The sequence below is a fragment of the Ipomoea triloba genome, chromosome 11 (genome assembly GCF_003576645.1).
Source record: "Ipomoea triloba cultivar NCNSP0323 chromosome 11, ASM357664v1".
Lineage (NCBI taxonomy): Eukaryota > Viridiplantae > Streptophyta > Magnoliopsida > Solanales > Convolvulaceae > Ipomoea > Ipomoea triloba.
Window position 1 is genome coordinate 3216579 of NC_044926.1, and position 19248 is coordinate 3235826.

Here is a 19248-nt window from a genome sequence, read left to right on the forward strand (position 1 = left end):
CTTAGTGTTGACTTCATTCGGGGTCGAAGACTTGTTATCATCATATCATATCCCCTGGTCTCAACAAAAGATTATTCAATTAATCTCCAATCATGAAGTACATCTGCAAGCTCTTGTGTGCTTTACTGATGTGCTTTATGCTTCCATGTCATGGTAGAGACGCAATCACCACCGGAAGCAGTTTAGTAACTGAGGGTGACACACTTGTTTCAGCTGGGAAAAGATTTGAGCTTGGTTTCTTTGTAGATGAACAACATTCAAACTGGTATGTAGGCATTTGGTATTACAAGTTGAACCCCCGAACAATTGTGTGGGTTGCCAATAGGGATTCCCCAATTCAGGATCCAGAAGGGGCTGTGGCCATTAAAGAAGATGGAAATCTTTGTGTTGTGGATAATACTGGCGCCACATATTTCTCCACACAGCTTGATCCTACGTCCTCTAAGTCACACAGGATTGCAAGGACAGCAAGGCTTTTGGATTCTGGGAACTTAGTTCTGATTGATGATCTTTCGGGGGAGACTTTATGGCAAAGTTTCGACAACCCAGCCGATACTTTTCTTCCCGGGATGAAAATGGATGAGAGTTTTACACTGACTTCCTGGGCAAGTTCTGGCTACAATCCCACACCCGGAAATTACACCTTCAGACAAGATACAGAAGACAAAAATCTCTACACCATTAAGAAGAGACCACTAACCACACACTGGAAAAGTTTAAGTGGTATTCCCCTTATTGTGTCCTCTTTGCTGTCGAATTTTAGTGGCAAAAACTCATCAAGGCTATTGATGAATTCCTCTGGGGAAATACAATTCTATAGCTGGGATAGTAAGAAGGTTGGTTGGTCTTTGCAATGGTCAGAGCCACACGATCGTTGCAGTGTGTATAACGTCTGTGGGAACTTTGGTAGCTGTAGCATCAACAATAATGGTTCACACTACTGCAAGTGTTTGCAGGGCTTTGAACCTACTAATCCCAGAGATTGGGGAGCTAATGAATTTTCAGGTGGTTGTTCTAGGAAGCCAGCTATTAGCTGCGACCAGACTGTGAAGAGAGACACATTCTTGAATCTCACTTCAGTGGTATTTGGGAATCCAGCCTCGACAATTCTAAATTCCAAGAGTGAAGAAGAGTGCAGACAGGAGTGCCTTGGCTATTGCGAGTGCCAGGGCTATTCATATAGTGCACGGAATCCTGCTCTTAGACCAAGAAGGACTGGAAACCTTACACTCCAATGCAAAATCTGGACATCTGATTTCATTGATCTCCATGAGGATAGCATAAATGGTCTTAACCTTTCCATTCGCATTGCAACTCCTGATGTAGGTAAGAGTCATATATCCATTACCCTTTATTAAACATCTTTAAGGACCACTACCCCATCACATTTTCCCCAATTGATGGACTTGGCCCTTTACCGGCCTCCGCTCAACAACATCATTGCTTTTGTGAAATGTTTCATGCTGTGATCTTTTGCAGAATTAACAGGAAGGAGCTGTCCCACTTGCGGTGATAACATTATACCATATCCGTTAAGCAGTCAACCGGGTTGTGGAGATCCTCTGTACTATAGTTTCTCCTGTAATCAGTCCATAGGTGATTTAAGTTTCCAAACATTGAATGGATCCTATCCTGTCACTGATTTCAGTTTGGAGAGCCGAAGTTTTGTGATTGACGTCCCTGTAGAAAATTCTGATAGCTGTAATTCCAGAAACCCAGCTGATAAAGTCATACTCCTTAACTCTTCATTGCCATTCAATGTGAAAAACTGGTGTTATAATGACACTGGTCATTTACTGAGTCAAGGCAAAAATAGTATAGAGATCAGTTGGAATCCTCCATCGGAGCCAACCTGTAGTGCTTCTACTGACTGTGAGGATTGGCCAAACTCAATTTGCAATGATACAAAACAAGGGCAGGGAAGGTGCCTATGCAAATCGGGTTTCAAATGGGACGCCTTAAGCTTAAATTGTTCCTCAGGTATGCTTAATCTTTACTTTACCTGTTTGATTATTTACATAACTCTTTTGAATCTATCAATTGACTATATGCTCCTTGTTAGCCTGCATGCAATGTCATTTTCTCTGAAAGAAAATTTTTGGTGGCTTAAAGATTCTGTGTCATCTCCACATTTAGAACTCAATAAAATGAAAATCTTCTTGCCTGTGTTTCAGTAATGACAGTAGCAGGGTCATCGAGCGAAAGGACAAAATCTTCTGTGAAGTTCAGATCAGTGATTATCTCTATCTCAGTGATTCTAGCTGCTGTAATCTTGTGCAGCATTGGCTGCATAATTTATAGAAGAAATTTGGTTCGTAAAAGAAAGGGTAAGACTGAATCAATCTTCAACTCTTAAGTCTATAGAAGAACTGTTCTAACTTGTGCTGTTTTTCTTAGACAAAAGAATTGTAGGAAACCAACTGAATAACTTGGCAAACATTGGAGACCAAGAGGATGAATTGTTAACTGAGGATGATAAGAAAGCCATTGACATTCCATTTTTTAGCCTGGAAACCATATTGGCAGCAACAGAGAATTTCTCAGATGCAAACAAGCTCGGACAAGGGGGATTTGGCCCGGTTTATAAGGTTGTTTAGAGCCTACTTTCAACTATATATCTTATTTCAAGGATTAGGTGCCTTGTAATGTAACAGTTGTAGACTTGCACAGGGTATTTTTCCTGGTGGGCAAGAAATCGCTGTGAAAAGGTTGTTAAGCCAGGGAGGGCAAGGTGTGAATGAATTCAAGAATGAGATTGTGTTGATTGCCAAGCTTCAACACCGCAATCTAGTGAAACTTGTAGGCTATTGCGTCACAACAAATGAAAAGATTTTGTTGTATGAATACATGCCAAACAGAAGCTTAGATGCCATCATATTTGGTTAGTCTATGAACTGATCATCATCTTCTTTCTGCAAACCTGTGGTTAAAACCTTAACATTCTTAAGTCTTTTATTTTTGTTTTCAAGATTCCACACTCGCTGATATACTGGATTGGAAAATGAGGTTCGACATCATATTGGGCATTGCTAGAGGTCTCCTTTATCTCCACCAAGATTCAAGGTTGAGGATCATTCATAGGGATCTTAAAGCTAGCAACATTTTATTAGATCAAGAGATGAGCCCTAAGATTTCAGATTTTGGACTGGCAAGAATCGTTGAAGGAAAAAGTATAGAAGCCAATACAAACAAAGTTGTTGGAACCCTGTAAGTTTATATCATAATCCTTACTACATTTCCATACATAAGCATCATTAATGTGTGGTGAATTCAAGGAATCTATTATCTGAATAACTGAATAAGAACATCATTGTTAAGCTAAATACTATAATTATGCAGACACTAATTTCACACTTTTTTTTGTTTTGTCAGGGGATATATGCCTCCAGAATATGCACTGGAAGGGCTCTTCTCAATTAAATCTGATGTTTTTAGTTTCGGTGTGGTTATACTCGAGATCATTAGTGGAAGGAAAAACACGTCATTTTTCCAATCTCAAGAAACCTTAAACCTCTTAGGCCATGTGAGCATCAAAATTCAAAAGCCTATTTATTTCTACAAATTTATCTGTGATTGTTTGTTTACTGGTGACAATTCTGTAACTGTGTCAGGCATGGAAGTTTTGGATGGAAGAGAAAGCAGGGGATATGATGGATCCAATTCTGGTCTCATCTTGCAACCAAAGTGAAGTGTTGAGGTGCATAAACATCGGATTATTATGCGTGCAAGAAGATCCAAACGATCGGCCAACAATGTCGAATGTTGTTATAATGCTAGCGACTGAAAGCATGAGTCTTCCACCGCCGAAGCAGCCGGCTTTTGTAGCAAGGCGGCGTATTTCTGAAATGACATCTTCTTCTTCGTCCAAGATAACCGCCGAATCCCAGAATGATTTTACTATTTCATTGGTGGGTAGATAGTTAACCAATCAATACTCTTTTGATGGATCAATTGCATAAAATTCATTTTTGATATAATGAAGATTCATTTTTTTGTATATTGAAGATTCATTTTAATATATTGAAAGTTCAATTTTTTTAGTACCTTGAAGGTTCATTTTTTTTAATATACTAGCTACTTACAAATAATTTTTTGATATATTAAAATCGAATATTTATGATTTCAAAAAATGAATATTTATGATTTCAAAAAGAAAATGAATATTTATCAATGATTCACATTAGAATGTTTTTCAGCAAGGGAAGAATATACTGTTCTTGGTTAGAGACAATGGGGTTCTAACATATATGCATGCACTGTATTACTCATTAAATTATGGTTAATGAATTGATGTGGAGTGTATGTGTTGTTGACTTCACGACTCCACCTGCTATTAATAGGCGTGTCAAAGCAAGCCAATTCGTCCATACAAACTAAGTTGAAAAGTATTTCAACGGTTCAACCCATAAATCTAAACGCGGTTTAAGTTAATATAAACTTTTCAATCACAAGATTATTTATGAATATCATATCATTGGAAAAAGGAAATGCATGTTGTCGCGATGACCCTCATGTCAGGTTCACCTTTAATTTCTCTATAGTGATAGCTTAGTGTACTTTGTAATTTACAAAATAAAATTCACAAAAGAAAGAAAGAAATCAAATTGGTTTGAACTGAAACCACCGGTGAAACCTTTATACAAAGTCCGATTCCGGTTTGGCTGATTCTAGAACTAGGAACCACTGATTTGGAACCAGAATCGAAACGTGGGCATGACTACATGTAGGGGAGATTTAGGAAATATAAAGATATCAGGTAGTTGGGGTGATTTAAGAAAGAGAATGATAACTTAGGGAGTAAGAGATAATTTAAGTTGACCTTGGTTGTCCATCCATAATGGTATAGTTGCCATATAATTCCTTCTTCTATTGCCAAAGTTAACTGGTCAAGCTCCGGGGCAGCTAGTCTAACTATCATGCATCTAATGCCGGTCTGATTGCTTGATTGACTACCGCTAGTCCATATTCCAGCATTGGGTATAAATTTATAAATAAATAAATAAATAAAAAGGGATTATCACACAAATGATAACCGTAAATGTTGTCATCATGCATGGCCCGGTTAGCTTCACCATTATTTATGGTGATGATAACTTAGTCGTCTACACTTTAAGTTAGTGTTGACTTCACTCGGGAGCGAAGACTTCTCATCATCCAACAATAATTAATCTGCCAAAGCCACAAAGATCAGACACTTGAAAGCAATCTGCTGCAACGTAACTATGCAGTGCATCTGCCAGCTCTTGTGTCCATCATTATTGATGTGCTTTATGCTTCCGTGTCATGGTAGAGACGCAATCACCACCGGAAGCAGTTTATTAAATGAGAATGACACACTTGTTTCAGCTGGGAAAAGATTTGAGCTTGGTTTCTTTCAAGATGAAGAAAATTCAAACTGGTACGTAGGCATTTGGTATTACAGCTTGAAACCGCGAACGGTTGTGTGGGTTGCCAATAGCGAAATCCCAATTCAGGATCCAGAAGGGGCTGTCGCCATTAAAGAAGATGGAAATCTTTTTGTTCTGGATGCTACTGGCGCCACATATTTCTCCACACAACTTGATGCTACGCCCTCTAAGTCACACAGGACTTCAAGAACAGCAAGGCTTTTGGATTCTGGGAACTTAGTTCTGATTGATGATCTTTCGGGGGAGACTTTATGGCAAAGTTTCGACAACCCAGCCGATACTTTTCTTCCTGGGATGAAAATGGATGAGAATTTAACACTGACTTCCTGGGAAAGTTCCGGTCACAACCCCAGAAATGGAAGTTACAGATTCAGACAAGATCCCGCAGACAAAAATCAGTACATCATTCTGAAGAGAACAGTAACATACTGGAAAGATGGCGTTGGAGAAGGATTAACCAGTTTAAGTGGTATACCCATTGATGTATACTTCTTGCTATCGAATTTTAGTTCGGCAAACTTGCAATCGAATTTTAGTTTGGCAAACTTGTCAAGCCTGCCTTCATACCATAATCCAAGACTATTGATGAATTCCTCTGGGCAAATACAGCTATCTGGAATAATAGCTGGGTTTTGCAATGGGCAGCGCCAAGAGATAATTGCAGCGTGTATAACTTCTGTGGGACGTTTGCTAGCTGTAGCATCAACAACTGCAAGTGTTTGCCGGGGTTTAAACCTACTAATCCAGATGATTGGAGTGCTGAAGAATTTTCAGGTGGTTGTTCTAGGAAGTCAGATATTAGCTGCAACCAGAATGCCACGAAAGACACATTCTTGAATCTCCCTTCAATGGTATTTGGGAATCCAGACTTGGCTTATCCAAATGCTAAGACTGAAGAAGACTGCAAACAGGAGTGCCTTAACTATTGCCAGTGCCAGGCTTATTCGTATAGTGCAGTGGATCCAAGACAAAGAGGGACTAGTGACCTTAGACTCGAATGCAGAATTTGGACATCTAATTTAACTGGTCTCCAAAAGGATGACACCATTGGTCTTACCCTTTCCGTCCGCGTTGCAATTTCTGACTTAGGTAAGATCCAACAATATATCCATTTCCCCAAGCACATTTATGTCACCATGACAAAAAGAGACTATGGTTCAAGTGTGTTGCTTGGAACCCGTCAAAAGTCACCGGACTCTGAGGAGGCAAGCATATAATGTATAAACAACAATCCAACTATCAGCTTATACTTTTAGTTGAGATAGAACACATACTTCAATCCTCCTTAGGAAGCGTCCCTCATTAAACATCATTGCTTTTGTGAAATGTTTCATGCTCTCATCTTTTGCAGAACGAACAAGGAGGGACTGTCGCCCTTGTGGTTTAAACTCGATACCATATCCTTTAAGCACTCAACCAGACTGTGGAGATCCTCTGTACAGTAGTTTCTCCTGTACAGAGTCCACAGGCGATTTAAGTTTCCAAACATTGACAAAATCCTATCTTGTCACTGATATCGACTTCGACTCCAAAAAATTTGTGATTGAACTCAATATGGAAAATTCTCATACATGTAGTTCCAGAAACCCAATTGATGGAGTCACACTCCTTAACGATTCATTGCCATTCAATGTGACCAACTGGTGTTATATGTACGACATTGATAAACGCAAAGATAGTATAGAGATTGGTTGGAACCCTCCACCGGAGCCAACATGTAGTGCTCTTATTGACTGTGAGGATTGGCCCAACACTATTTGCAATGCTACAAAACAAGGGCAGGGGAGGTGCCAATGCAAATCAGGTTTCAAATGGGACGCCTTAAGCTTAAATTGTACCTCAAGTATGCATAAACTTTACTATTCCTGTTTGATTACATATAGCTCTTTTGATTCTATCAATTGACTATATGCTCTTTGCTATACTCCATGCAATGCCATTGTCATTGATCTGAGAGCAATGTTTTGTTGCAGTAGTGGCATAAGGCTTAAAGATTTTATGCCATCTCCACATTTAGAACTCAATGAACTGAAATTCTTCTTGCCTGTGTCTCAGTAACGACAGAAGCAGGGTCATCAACAGAAAGGAAAGAATCTTCTTTGAAGTTCAGATCAGTGATTATTTTTATCTCAGTGATTCTAGCGCTTGTAATTTTGTGCAGCATTGGCTACACAATTTATAAAAGAAATTTGGTTCATGAAAGAAAGGGTAAGAATTCTGTTTCTAACTAGTGAGTGCTGTTTTTCTTAGACAACAATCTTAGCAAATCAACTGAGAATAACTGTACTTAAACAAACATTGCAGACCAAGAGAATGACTTGTTCACTGAGGATGATAAGAAAGCTATTGACATTCCATTTTTTAGCCTGGAAATCATATTGGCAGCAACAGAGAGTTTCTCTGATGCAAACAAGCTTGGACAAGGGGGTTTTGGCCCGGTTTATAAGGTTATTTCGAGACTAGACAACTATCTTAATCTGAGCATTAGGTGCCTTGTAAATGTAACAGTTGTAGACTTTCACAGGGTATTTTTCCAGGAGGGCAAGAAATTGCTGTGAAAAGGTTGTTGAGCCAGAGTGGACAAGGTGTGAATGAATTCAAGAACGAGATTGTGTTGATTGCCAAGCTTCAACACCGCAATCTAGTGAAACTTGTAGGCTACTGCATCACAACAAATGAAAAGATTTTGTTATATGAATACATGCCCAACAAAAGCTTAGATGCCATCATATTTGGTTAGTCCATGATCGCTGCTGATCTTTCTTCAACTTATTTAACAGCTTCAATTCTTTGAATTCTAAATGTCTTCTCATTTTGCAAGATTGCACACTCTCTGCTACATTGGATTGGAAAACGAGGTTCGATATCATCTTGGGCATTGCTAGAGGTATTCTTTATCTCCACCAAGACTCGAGGTTGAGGGTGATTCATAGGGATCTTAAAGCTAGCAACATTTTATTAGATCAAGAGATGAACCCCAAGATTTCAGATTTTGGACTGGCAAGAATTGTTGAAGGCAAAAGCATAGAAGCCAATACAAAGAAAGTTGTTGGCACCCTGTAAGTTTATATGATAATCCTTGCAACATTTCCATACATAAGCATCATTAATGTTTGGTGAATTCAAGGAATCTATTATCAAGAATATCCTTGCAGTTAAGCTAGATACTTTAATTTGATTATGCAAACACTAATTTTGATACCTTTGATCACCTTTATTTTGTTTTGCCAAAGTGGGTATATGCCTCCGGAATACGCAATGGAGGGGCTCTTCTCAATCAAATCAGATGTTTTTAGTTTCGGCGTGGTTGTACTTGAGATCATTAGCGGAAGAAGAAACACATCATTTTACCAGTCTCAAGAATCCTTGAACCTCTTAGGCCATGTGAGCATTAAAAGCCTATTACACATTCTGCAAATACCCATCATTATATGTTCACGGGTGACAATTCTGTAACTGTGTCAGGCATGGAAGTTTTGGATGGAAGAGAAGGCACTGGATATGATGGATCCGATTCTGCTCTCATCTTGCAACCAAAGTGAAGTCTTGAAATGCATAAATATGGGGCTGTTGTGCGTGCAAGAAGATCCAAACGATCGACCAACGATGTCGAATGTTGTTATAATGCTAGTGACTGAAAGCATGAGTCTTCCACGGCCCAAGCAGCCAGCTTTTGTAGCAAGGAGGCGTGTCGAAGACACGCCGTCTTCTTCTTCGTCCAAGAAAAGTGCCTACTCCAACAATGAAGTCACTGCTTCAGTGGTGGAAGGTCGATAGTGAGGTGAGACCCATGTTTCCTCTTACCTCATAACTTCAACACTTTCCCAGTGGAAAAGATTCATTTGTCAAAGACCTTGTGGTCAAGCATTATAGTTGTGGCCCTCCTAAGTTAGATGTCACAAGTTCGAAAGTATATACTTGTACGAAATATGTATGAACAGATACTACATTGTAACAGAGTCAATTGTATTCAACAAGAGACGATTGAATGTAATAATTTCTTTGGTGCGCATTTCTTCTATTTTTTTTCTTCTAATAAGGGAAACTGCCACCATTATTTGAGGACATGCATTGTATGCACCTTTTTTTACATTTGCAGGAGAAAGATCTGCAAAAAAAAAAACTCATTTCATATTTGTTAAAAACCCACTCCCAAAATATTTACTATTTTAAAAACGTATCAAAATCTACTAATGGAGAGTCCATAGGGTTTGATCACTATTGAGAAATGTCGCTTTCCTATAAGTTGACAAGTTTGAATAGCCACAACCCTATTAAATTAGCCTCAATAGTTGCTGGTCGACTAATCAGTGATCACTGATGATTCCCTCAACAAATTGCAACTTAGATTGTCAACCCACACTATCCAATACAAATTTATATCTTATATATTATTAATTTATTTTAATATACTCGTATTATCAATATATTGTAAAAAAATTTATTACATTTTAACGCATATTTATTGTTAATATAATGTAAGTTAAAATAAGAGCATCCTTATCAGTTGAGTTATTTCGCGGTAATTGAGGAGTTTTTAAGTGTGATTAGGAAAGAGTATATGGGAGAAAAGAAAAAAAAAAAGAAAAAGAAAATAGAAAAGAAAAACAAATTCTGACAATTTAAATAAAAAAAAACAAAAAAAAAACGAAATGGTGGTATAAAGTCAGAGTGGCCGCCAGCTGGCGGCCACTCTGACTCGCCCATGCGGGCGCGCCGCACACTTCACGGCTGTTGCTTACTTCTTTTTTCTTTTTTTTTTCTGCCATTCTTGACATTAACTCTACATTTGCAGGAGAATTATTTCTTCAAATATTATCCTTCACACCAGTTTAAGATTGCTTCTTCAAGATCATAGCCTGACATGATCCTCACAATATTTGTTGATGTAGTTGCTATAAACTCGCAATATATTACAAATAAATATACAGTATATAAAAATAACTTATATTAAGAATATATCTTGTAATATGAATCGTGCTTCACGGTCTAGAACTGCTTAATCGGGTAAGTTGAGTCTTCAAAAAATAGTAGTTACTGGACTTCCTTATTCCAACTGTCAATTTAAGAAATTTCAAATCTCAGACGCTATGAGAAGAAAGAAATTTCAAATCTATGAAAATTTCAACAATCATGACCCAGAAAGCCTTTGGATTATGGTTCAGATTTTTACCATTAACCAAAAACCTAATAATTAAATAAGCGATTAAAGAATCTAGACTCCACTTTCAGCAGACTAGTGCTCCGTGCACTTCTATGCAGCCATGGAGCTGAGGCTGAATAGTAGTTCTCTCTGGCTTTCTCTGTTCTTCTTCTTCTTCAATTCTCCAGAAATCTCTCTGGGATCAAACGTCCTCACCGCAGCAGGCAAATCGCTAACCCTTGCAGTGACTCTTGTCTCTGAAAATGGAACATTTGAGATGGGTTTCTTCACGCCGGGTCAGTCATCTTACTACGCGGGCATTTGGTACAAGCAGATATCGCCTCAAACAGTGATTTGGGTTGCCAATAGGGAAGCTCCGATTTCCTCTCCCGACATGGATTCAGCTCAGCTGAACATCAAAAACGGGAACTTGGTGCTCACAACTGGGAGCGGGAACTCGATTTGGTCAACCAATCTCACCTCGCCCTGGAATTCCGTTCAAGCAACGCTTCTTGAAACCGGAAACTTGGTTCTCTCCGACGGCCCGTATTCTAACGCCACTCCGCCGCTCTGGCAGAGCTTCGATTATCCGGCGGACACGCTCATGCCCCACGCGCGACTCGGGTATAATAAGCGCACGAACGAGAAACAGTCGCTAATTTCATGGCGGAACTCGGAGGATCCGGCTCCGGGACCGTACAGTCTGGAGATGGACCCCACGATTGAGCAGTATGTTGTGAAGTGGAACGGGATTGAGCAATACTGGAGCAGTGGACCCTGGGATGGCCGTGCATTTAAGGATATTCCTAATCCTATGTACAGTTTCAACTATGTCAACAATGTGAACGAGAGCTATTCGACGTATTTCCTCAATGACCCTTCCGTGCTCTCAAGGTTCACAATCAGTGTAACGGGCCAAATCCAGCTGTTTACATGGTCGAATAGCGGTTCGTGGCAAAGCGTCTTTAGTCGGCCGGAAAAACAGTGCGACGTTTATGCTTCTTGCGGCCCGTTTGGCCTGTGTAAAGAGAATTCCTCTTCTGTTTGTGAATGCTTGCCTGGTTTCAGCATTAACTCGGATAAAGATTGGAGATTGAAGGATTTTTCCGGCGGCTGTGCCAGGAATGTGAAGTTGCAATGTGCGACGAATGCAAGTGCCCCAAAGGACCACTTTGATCCGACCACGAATATGAAATTGCCCAGACAGCCTCAAAATGTGACAGTTCGGAGCTCTGAACAATGTGAATCATTTTGTCTGAGGAATTGTTCCTGCACTGCCTATGCTTATGATAGTAACAATGGTTGCTTAATATGGAATGACGAATTCTTGGTTCTGTCAAAAGATGATAGAAATGGAAGCACAATTCGGATTAGACTCGCTGGAGCTGAACATGGAGCTGTCCAAGGTAACAACTCTCAACTCATATGGATTGCTACATTTGCGTTATGACTTATGAGTTGCGAAAACATTTGTCTTTACGCAAGCTCCAATGGCTAACTTCATTAATCTTGTTTTGTTTCTACTGAGAAATATGTTGGCTGTCTGAATTTCGTAATTTATTGCCTCAGCTATGAATTGGGAACTTTAAAATGTTTCTGAAGAACTTTGGAATCAGAAGAATTTATCATACCAAATTGCCAGTGTAAATTTCATGTTTCCTCATTTTCATTTCAACAGTTGGAAATCACAAGTCATCAGGGAAACTCAAAGCAATCATACCTGCAACTATAGCCGGTGTCATTCTAGTTGTTTGTGTCTTTTTCTACATTTACTACAGACATAGGAGAAACGCGAAACATAGAGGTAACCTTAAAAGAAGTAATTGCTCGAATTATATTGGTTGAAGAAGGTTTCCTCAACTAATTATGTTTGGAATTTTGGTTTTGGACTTCAGAAAATGAAAGTAACAATCAAGAAATTCAATTGCACGAAGCGTATGATGACAGTGACAGAGAAGGCATGATAGAAGAACATGATGAGAAAGGGATCGACGTTCCATTCTTCAGTTTTGAAAGTATATTAGTTGCTACAAACAACTTTTCTGATGCGAATAAGCTTGGACGTGGAGGTTTTGGTCCTGTTTACAAGGTAATGATCGACATATATACCTCTCTAGATAGGTAAGTATTATTCCAACTCCACTCAATATTTTGTACCCATCGTACAATTCAACAGTGCAAATACTTGTGCAGGGTGTATTCCAAGGAGGTCGAGAAATAGCAGTAAAAAGGTTATCAAATGAATCGGGACAAGGCAACAATGAATTTAAGAATGAAGTTATACTGATTGCAAAGCTTCAACATCGGAATCTAGTTCGCCTTTTGGGCTACTGCATTAAAGGAAAGGAAAAGATTCTGCTCTATGAATATATGCCAAACAAAAGTTTAGACACCTGGATATTTGGTTAGTCCATCACATGTTGTTTTCTGTTCCTTTTCTTTTATGCAGACTCTGCCCTTTAAACAATCAGGTAATGCTTGGTTTCTACTAATCTTCTTTTTTCACCATAATCTCTCAAGATCGAAACTTAAGTGCACAACTGGATTGGGAGAAGCGGTTTGACATTATATTGGGGATTGCTCGAGGGCTATTGTATCTTCATCATGATTCAAGATTGAGGGTCATTCATAGAGATTTAAAAACAAGTAACATTTTGTTGGATGAAGAAATGAATCCCAAAATTTCAGATTTTGGATTGGCAAGGATTGTTGAAGGCAAAAGAACTGAAGCAAACACCAACAAGGTTGTTGGGACATAGTAAGTACACTAAGCATATCTCATATTTATCTCAAAGATTCTAGCATTCTTCTTATGCATGTGATTAGTCTCCTAATATGCACCAATTGTTCTGTAATACAGTGGTTATATGTCACCAGAGTACGCATTAGACGGACTATTCTCAACAAAATCAGACGTATTTAGTTTTGGAGTAGTTGTACTGGAGATCGTCAGTGGCAAGAAAAATAGCGGGTTTTATCATCTTGATGAATCTTCAAACCTATTAGGCTATGTGAGTGACATAACTTTGCTATGCTATAATTGCCATTGCGTCCTTATAGTTCCCAACCTTGACAATATGACTATATGCTATAAATTTCAGGCATGGAGATTGTGGAGCGAAGAAAGAACGAAGGATTTAGTAGACCAGCCACTCCTTCCACTCGAACCAAACCATGAAACCGAAGTCTTCAAGTGTATAAACGTTGGGTTGTTGTGTGTACAAGAAGATCCAGGCGTTCGCCCTAGCATGTCTAACGTACTCATTATGCTCGGGAGTGATAGTATGAGTATCCCAAGAGCCAATCAACCAGCTTTTGTCGCAAGGGCGCGCATGACATCTGGCACTTCTTCATCTACTTCCTCTAGTAAGCCATACTCCAACAACCAAATGACAATTACAGTACAAGAACCCAGATAAGGAAAGATTTTATACAATGCTAGTTTAGTAGTTTTTTCAGTCTACTGAGAAACACAGAGGAGTCACTGTTGCATTCATTTAATTCTTTATATGACTTCTTCCTCGTACATAATCCAGGTAGAATGTTAATTTTTTGTATAGCCGCATGTGGTCAATCTTCAATACTGAACGGCCACAAGATTTAAGATTTATACTAACGTGAACACATTAAAGTTTTGGTTCTGACCTCTTCTTGTATAACTAAACCAAGAAATTCATAATTCCTCTGTTCATATTCACAATGTCAAACACATTTTTGGACAGAAATCCTGATTGGTGGCAGTGGGGAAGATGAATTATTGGAGGCTGCTGTTGTCCATCTGTCCATCCAATTGTCAAAGCCATGCTCACATCCACTGGGAAAGGCAAAAATTAAATAATACACAAATTTCAATATAAAAAGTTATTAAGTGTAGCATGTTTCTCATTATGTACAAACCTGATAAAAAGCATAAAATAAACAAGTTACGTAGTCTAAGTATCAAGTGTGTCGTAGTGTTGTGTATGTCTCATATGTTACTAAAGATGACAAGTGTTAATACATAGTAGAGTATAACAGAATGACAATATATACTTGTCTCCATTGTTTGAACTCGAATTGAGTTCGTTGAGTGTGATGAGGGTTACAATGATAATTTTGTAAAACCGTTAAGAGTTATATATGAATATATAATACTCCGTACTTATAATCTTGAATATACTGTCATCACAGTACAATTAATAAAAGACTTCATTCGCTCCTGTATAAATAAGTAACAGTCAAACCACATAAATTTTTTCTGTCTTTATTCGCGATTTTTTATCCTCGTTTTCCCTCAACAAAATGATATTAGATTCTTAATACGTTCTGGACATCATGAGTCTAATTATGATGATAAAATGTATGCATGACAAAAATGAATTGGTCGGGAAAAGTGATTCAAGAAAGCTGTGATGAGTGCGAAAAAGAAAATTCCAAGTGGGTGGAAAAGATCAGAGATGAGAAAAAGACTCTCAGAATCTTCTATGAAGTTTCATTTCTTCTGCCGGTGGTACCCAACCTTTGGAAAGTTGGCCTATCTTCATCACTGATCATGTAGGGACTCGAGACCCAATCTTTATCATCACCGTACCAATCAGATTAAATTACCTTTTCGCTTTGAGTTTATCTTGTATGTAACTAAAATGTAATTGTTTTTATGCTTTGGGCTGTCATGTGTATGTATGATGTAGTTAGGACTTAGGAGATGTAATAAGTATTGATTTCTCTTCTAAATAGGAGTGTTAGGTTGCCTCCATGTACATGGGATCATTATACTGTGGCTGTGGACTCTGGTCCTATACCATGTTGTTTTTTATTTACTTTTGACAGCGACTATTTGGTTGTTCAATTCACGTTACACTTTCTTTTATACTATAAAGTATGTGTATATATCTTGTATTGTAAGTTTTCGTGTCTCGTATTCATGATTGTAAAAAATCGCTAGACATTCCTCGGGCGCTCGAGAGGACGCCTACCGCCTAGAGCGACTAGGCGGCGATTAATCGGCGCCAAGAGACCCATGTATTTTTTTAATTTGTTTTAATTTTTAAATTTTTAAGACATGATAATTATAATCTATTTAATACTTTAATAGTTAATACTAAAATATTAAATATTAACCTAAATTAGAGTTTGAACGATTTAGGATTATTCCGCTCAAAATGATATTGTTCTAAGTGAAATAACTTATCTAATTAAAAAGAAGGGAATCATAGCTAATAGGCCGACTAGGCGACTTAGTCGGCCTAGGCGGTGCCTAGGAGGACTAGGCGGTCAGCGCCTAGGAAGCCTAGTCGGCCGCATAGACCATCGATTATTGTGATACGCTAGACAGCCGGTAAGCGCCTAACGCCTAGACACCGATTAATTGGTGAATATGCGGGATTTTTGCAACACTGCTTGTGTTAGTTTTTTAGTATTGTGTTATGAAATTCTGTAATTTTTGTTTTTTTGTTTTTTTAATTTTTTTTTGTTTTTTGTTTTTTGTATTTTTAAAACCTTTATTCCAATTATAGGGTCACACATAACCAAATATCAACATTGATAATCATATCATTCAAATTTCACTTTATTACCAAACATGCAAAATGCTTTCACCAAAACTCATACCATTACCAAATATTCGATCATTATTCTAATTCTGATTCCGATTCTCATGCTTCAAAGACACCCCTAATGTATTTTAATTTCCTGAATTTATTTATTTTCTATTTTGTTTTTTGTAGTGGGGTTAATTTCTATTAACAATTGCTCGAGCACGCCAGTAATAGAATAGTGTGCATGCATGTGTTTGACATTATCCACAGATCACTTTCTTTGAAAGAGTCAAAAGCTTGGATTCAGACCACCTTCTCATATATTACACTATCAACGTTTAGCTCAGCAATGGCATCATTAATATCCTCTCATTCTCACGTACCTTCCTCTCTTGTACTTTTGCTTTTGTTCATTTCAGACAATTTTGCTTAAGCCCTACATCAATCCTTCACTCAAATTCCAACACTCATCTTCATCAAAGTTCTTTTTATCGCAATGAAATTACTAGGTAATAATATGTTTGAAGGAATTTTAGTTAGGTATTTATCTCTTTATTTTTTATTTTTTTATAAAATTAAACAGTTTAGAAAATTTTTAAGGCAACCATCAATACAATTAAGTATGATGCTCGACCACATAACCTCTTATATGTGAGAATCACTACATACATGCCATCTAAGATGCTTGACATTACTTAAATTGTTATTCTCATAAATAAGGAAATTCGTCTCACAAGCATGGGTTGATTACACCAAGATTGAACACCTAGTTAAGAATGAGAATTTGAGTGAGTCGAGACTGATCTGAGACTCTTCATCCTCATCACCCATTAGATATCAATCAACACCTTAACAATTTTGAACTTCTTATTAATTACTCCGGACAAAATTACAAATTATGATTTATTTTCGAATATCTTATCAATTAGGGGATTTATTTAAACCACAAGTGTGGATGCCAAAGTATGGCAGAATCTCCCATAGGGTTTCCTAGTTCCCACCTCAAGTCCCCTTGGAGGACAGCAATAGTCAATCCCATCATGTGAATGGATCCTAATATCTAATCCTTGCCCACCTCTACCCATGCAACAATTGAACCCAAACCTGCACTGTTCTTTAACAAAACAACAACAATAAATTTTTAATACGGAGTATTATTATTATATTCATACAAACATGACATAGAACCAATCTCAGAGACATAAAATACTAGAAAAATGGATATACATAATACACATCTCATACACCAAAAATGACCAAAATATACCTACCAAACTGACAGCCTGCCACTGCATCTTCTTAGAAAACGATTGGCAATTGCATTGTGGTTCGTACCAAAGCCGACCACCTCTTTACTCCCCTGTTTAACCTTGTTGTCATCCACTGATACAGGACAATCTCCACCGTTGATTTAAAAGAGGATATATAATTAACGGCTGAGATCCATCCACCCCTTCCCTCCTTCCTGGAACACTCCCCCATCTCCCTCCTATTAATAACACATCTTGCTGTAAGCAATACAACCCAAATTCAAGATTGTATTTTGAGAAAAACCCATTTCTACAAACCCAATCCACAACACAAATACACAATCACTTCAAGAAAAATGGCGGATACGAGGAGAAATGAGTTCCAAGATATGTTGCCGGTGATGGCTGATAAGCTGGGCGGGGAAGGGCTGATCAGAGAGCTGTGTAATGGGTTCAGGCTGCTGATGGATAGGGAGAAAGAGGTGATAACGTTTGAGAGCTTGAAGAAGAACTCGGCGCTTTTAGGGCTGCAGGATTTGAGGGATGATGAGCTGCGGAGCATGGTGAAGGAAGGGGATATGGACGGCGATGGGGCTCTGGATCAGATGGAGTTTTGTGTGCTCATGTTTAGATTGAGCCCTGAGTTGATGCACGAGTCTGAAGCCTTGCTTCAAAGAGTTCTGCAACAAGATCTTAAGACTGCTGATTCTTGGTTTCGTAGCAATTAAGGAAATTTGCTTCTTTCTGTCATCAAAACATGTTTTTTCTTCTTCTTCTTTTATCCATTCAATTCTCCACTGGATTTTGCAGTTCCGAAGGAATGAATTACTGTACCATAAAGACTGAAAACAAGAATTGGGTATTTGAATTTCTTGCCCGAATACTGACATCGTTAATCAATCCATCATTTATGTACATTTTTACTTTAATTTCCATTTTTTTTGGGGATTATGATTCATGAACCTTAATATTTTGTCTTGTGAATATGGTTCTGAGGTCTTTTGCTAATAAAATATGACGGCTGATCTCAGTCATGTTTCGATGCCCCTGCTTCTCGGCTATCTAGTTGGCGAATGGCGAGCAGAGAAAAATATATTAAAAAAAATGAAATATAGAAAAAAATATGTCGGCAAATACAACCAAATAAAAAAAATAAAAAATGAAAAACAATACTTTCAGTCTTTTACCTTATCTTCTACGATTCAACTTTCAGACAATAAAAACACGTTTGACATAAAATAAAAAAAAATTTATAAATTTAAGTATTAAATGTGTTAAAATGTATTATTATTAACTTTTTCCATCATAAAAAAATTTATATTTGTAGAGAAAACAAGAAATTAATTTTTTTAAACGATAAAATTATTACAATTATGATATTCAATCTTATTTTATTTTTATAATCATATTTTTATGAGACTATAGCACTGGCCCAATATCTCTAAATTTAAAGTACTGAAACTCTGAAAGGCAGATTGAAAGTTGTGGGCCCAACAGGAACGTGGATACAGAGCCCATTCTAACAGGCCATGAAATGCAAAACTTGGGCCTTTAGTTCTCAAGCATCTCACCATATTAATTTCCCAATTTATTTTTCCCATACTCCGTATTTTCCATTAAGAGTTAATACCCAATTTAGTCCTCGACTATAGTGATTTTACTCAATTTAGTCCTAAGTGACTTTTTGTACTCAATTAAGTCCCGGACTTTGATGATTTTACCCAATTAAGTCCCCCGTTAACAATTTCGTTAGTTGATGGTTAAAAGTAGAGTTAATATGGTAATTTATCCTCCCTCCTCCCTTTTGGTCAAATTGTCATCTTTTTCCTCGGCTCAAAAAAAAAAACAAAACAAAAAACAAAAAGTAGAAAGAAAATTGTGAAAAAAGATCAAAGAAAGATAGATGCATAGAGAAGAGGGGTGGGGGGGGG

General features: G+C 37.8%; 1 protein-coding gene and 1 pseudogene across 1 annotated transcript; both read left to right on the forward strand.

Annotated features, from left to right (window-relative positions):
- The first annotated feature begins 79 nt into the window (after positions 1 to 79).
- Positions 80 to 14195, forward strand: LOC115996980 (annotated as a pseudogene).
- A 3376-nt stretch (positions 14196 to 17571) lies between these two features.
- On the forward strand, positions 17572 to 18275 carry LOC115996298 (calcium-binding protein KRP1-like). Its single transcript, XM_031235495.1, has one exon. The coding sequence runs from the start codon at positions 17674 to 17676 to the stop codon at positions 18043 to 18045; it is 372 nt and encodes a 123-aa protein (XP_031091355.1). The 5' UTR covers positions 17572 to 17673; the 3' UTR covers positions 18046 to 18275.
- Positions 18276 to 19248: the final 973 nt, after the last annotated feature.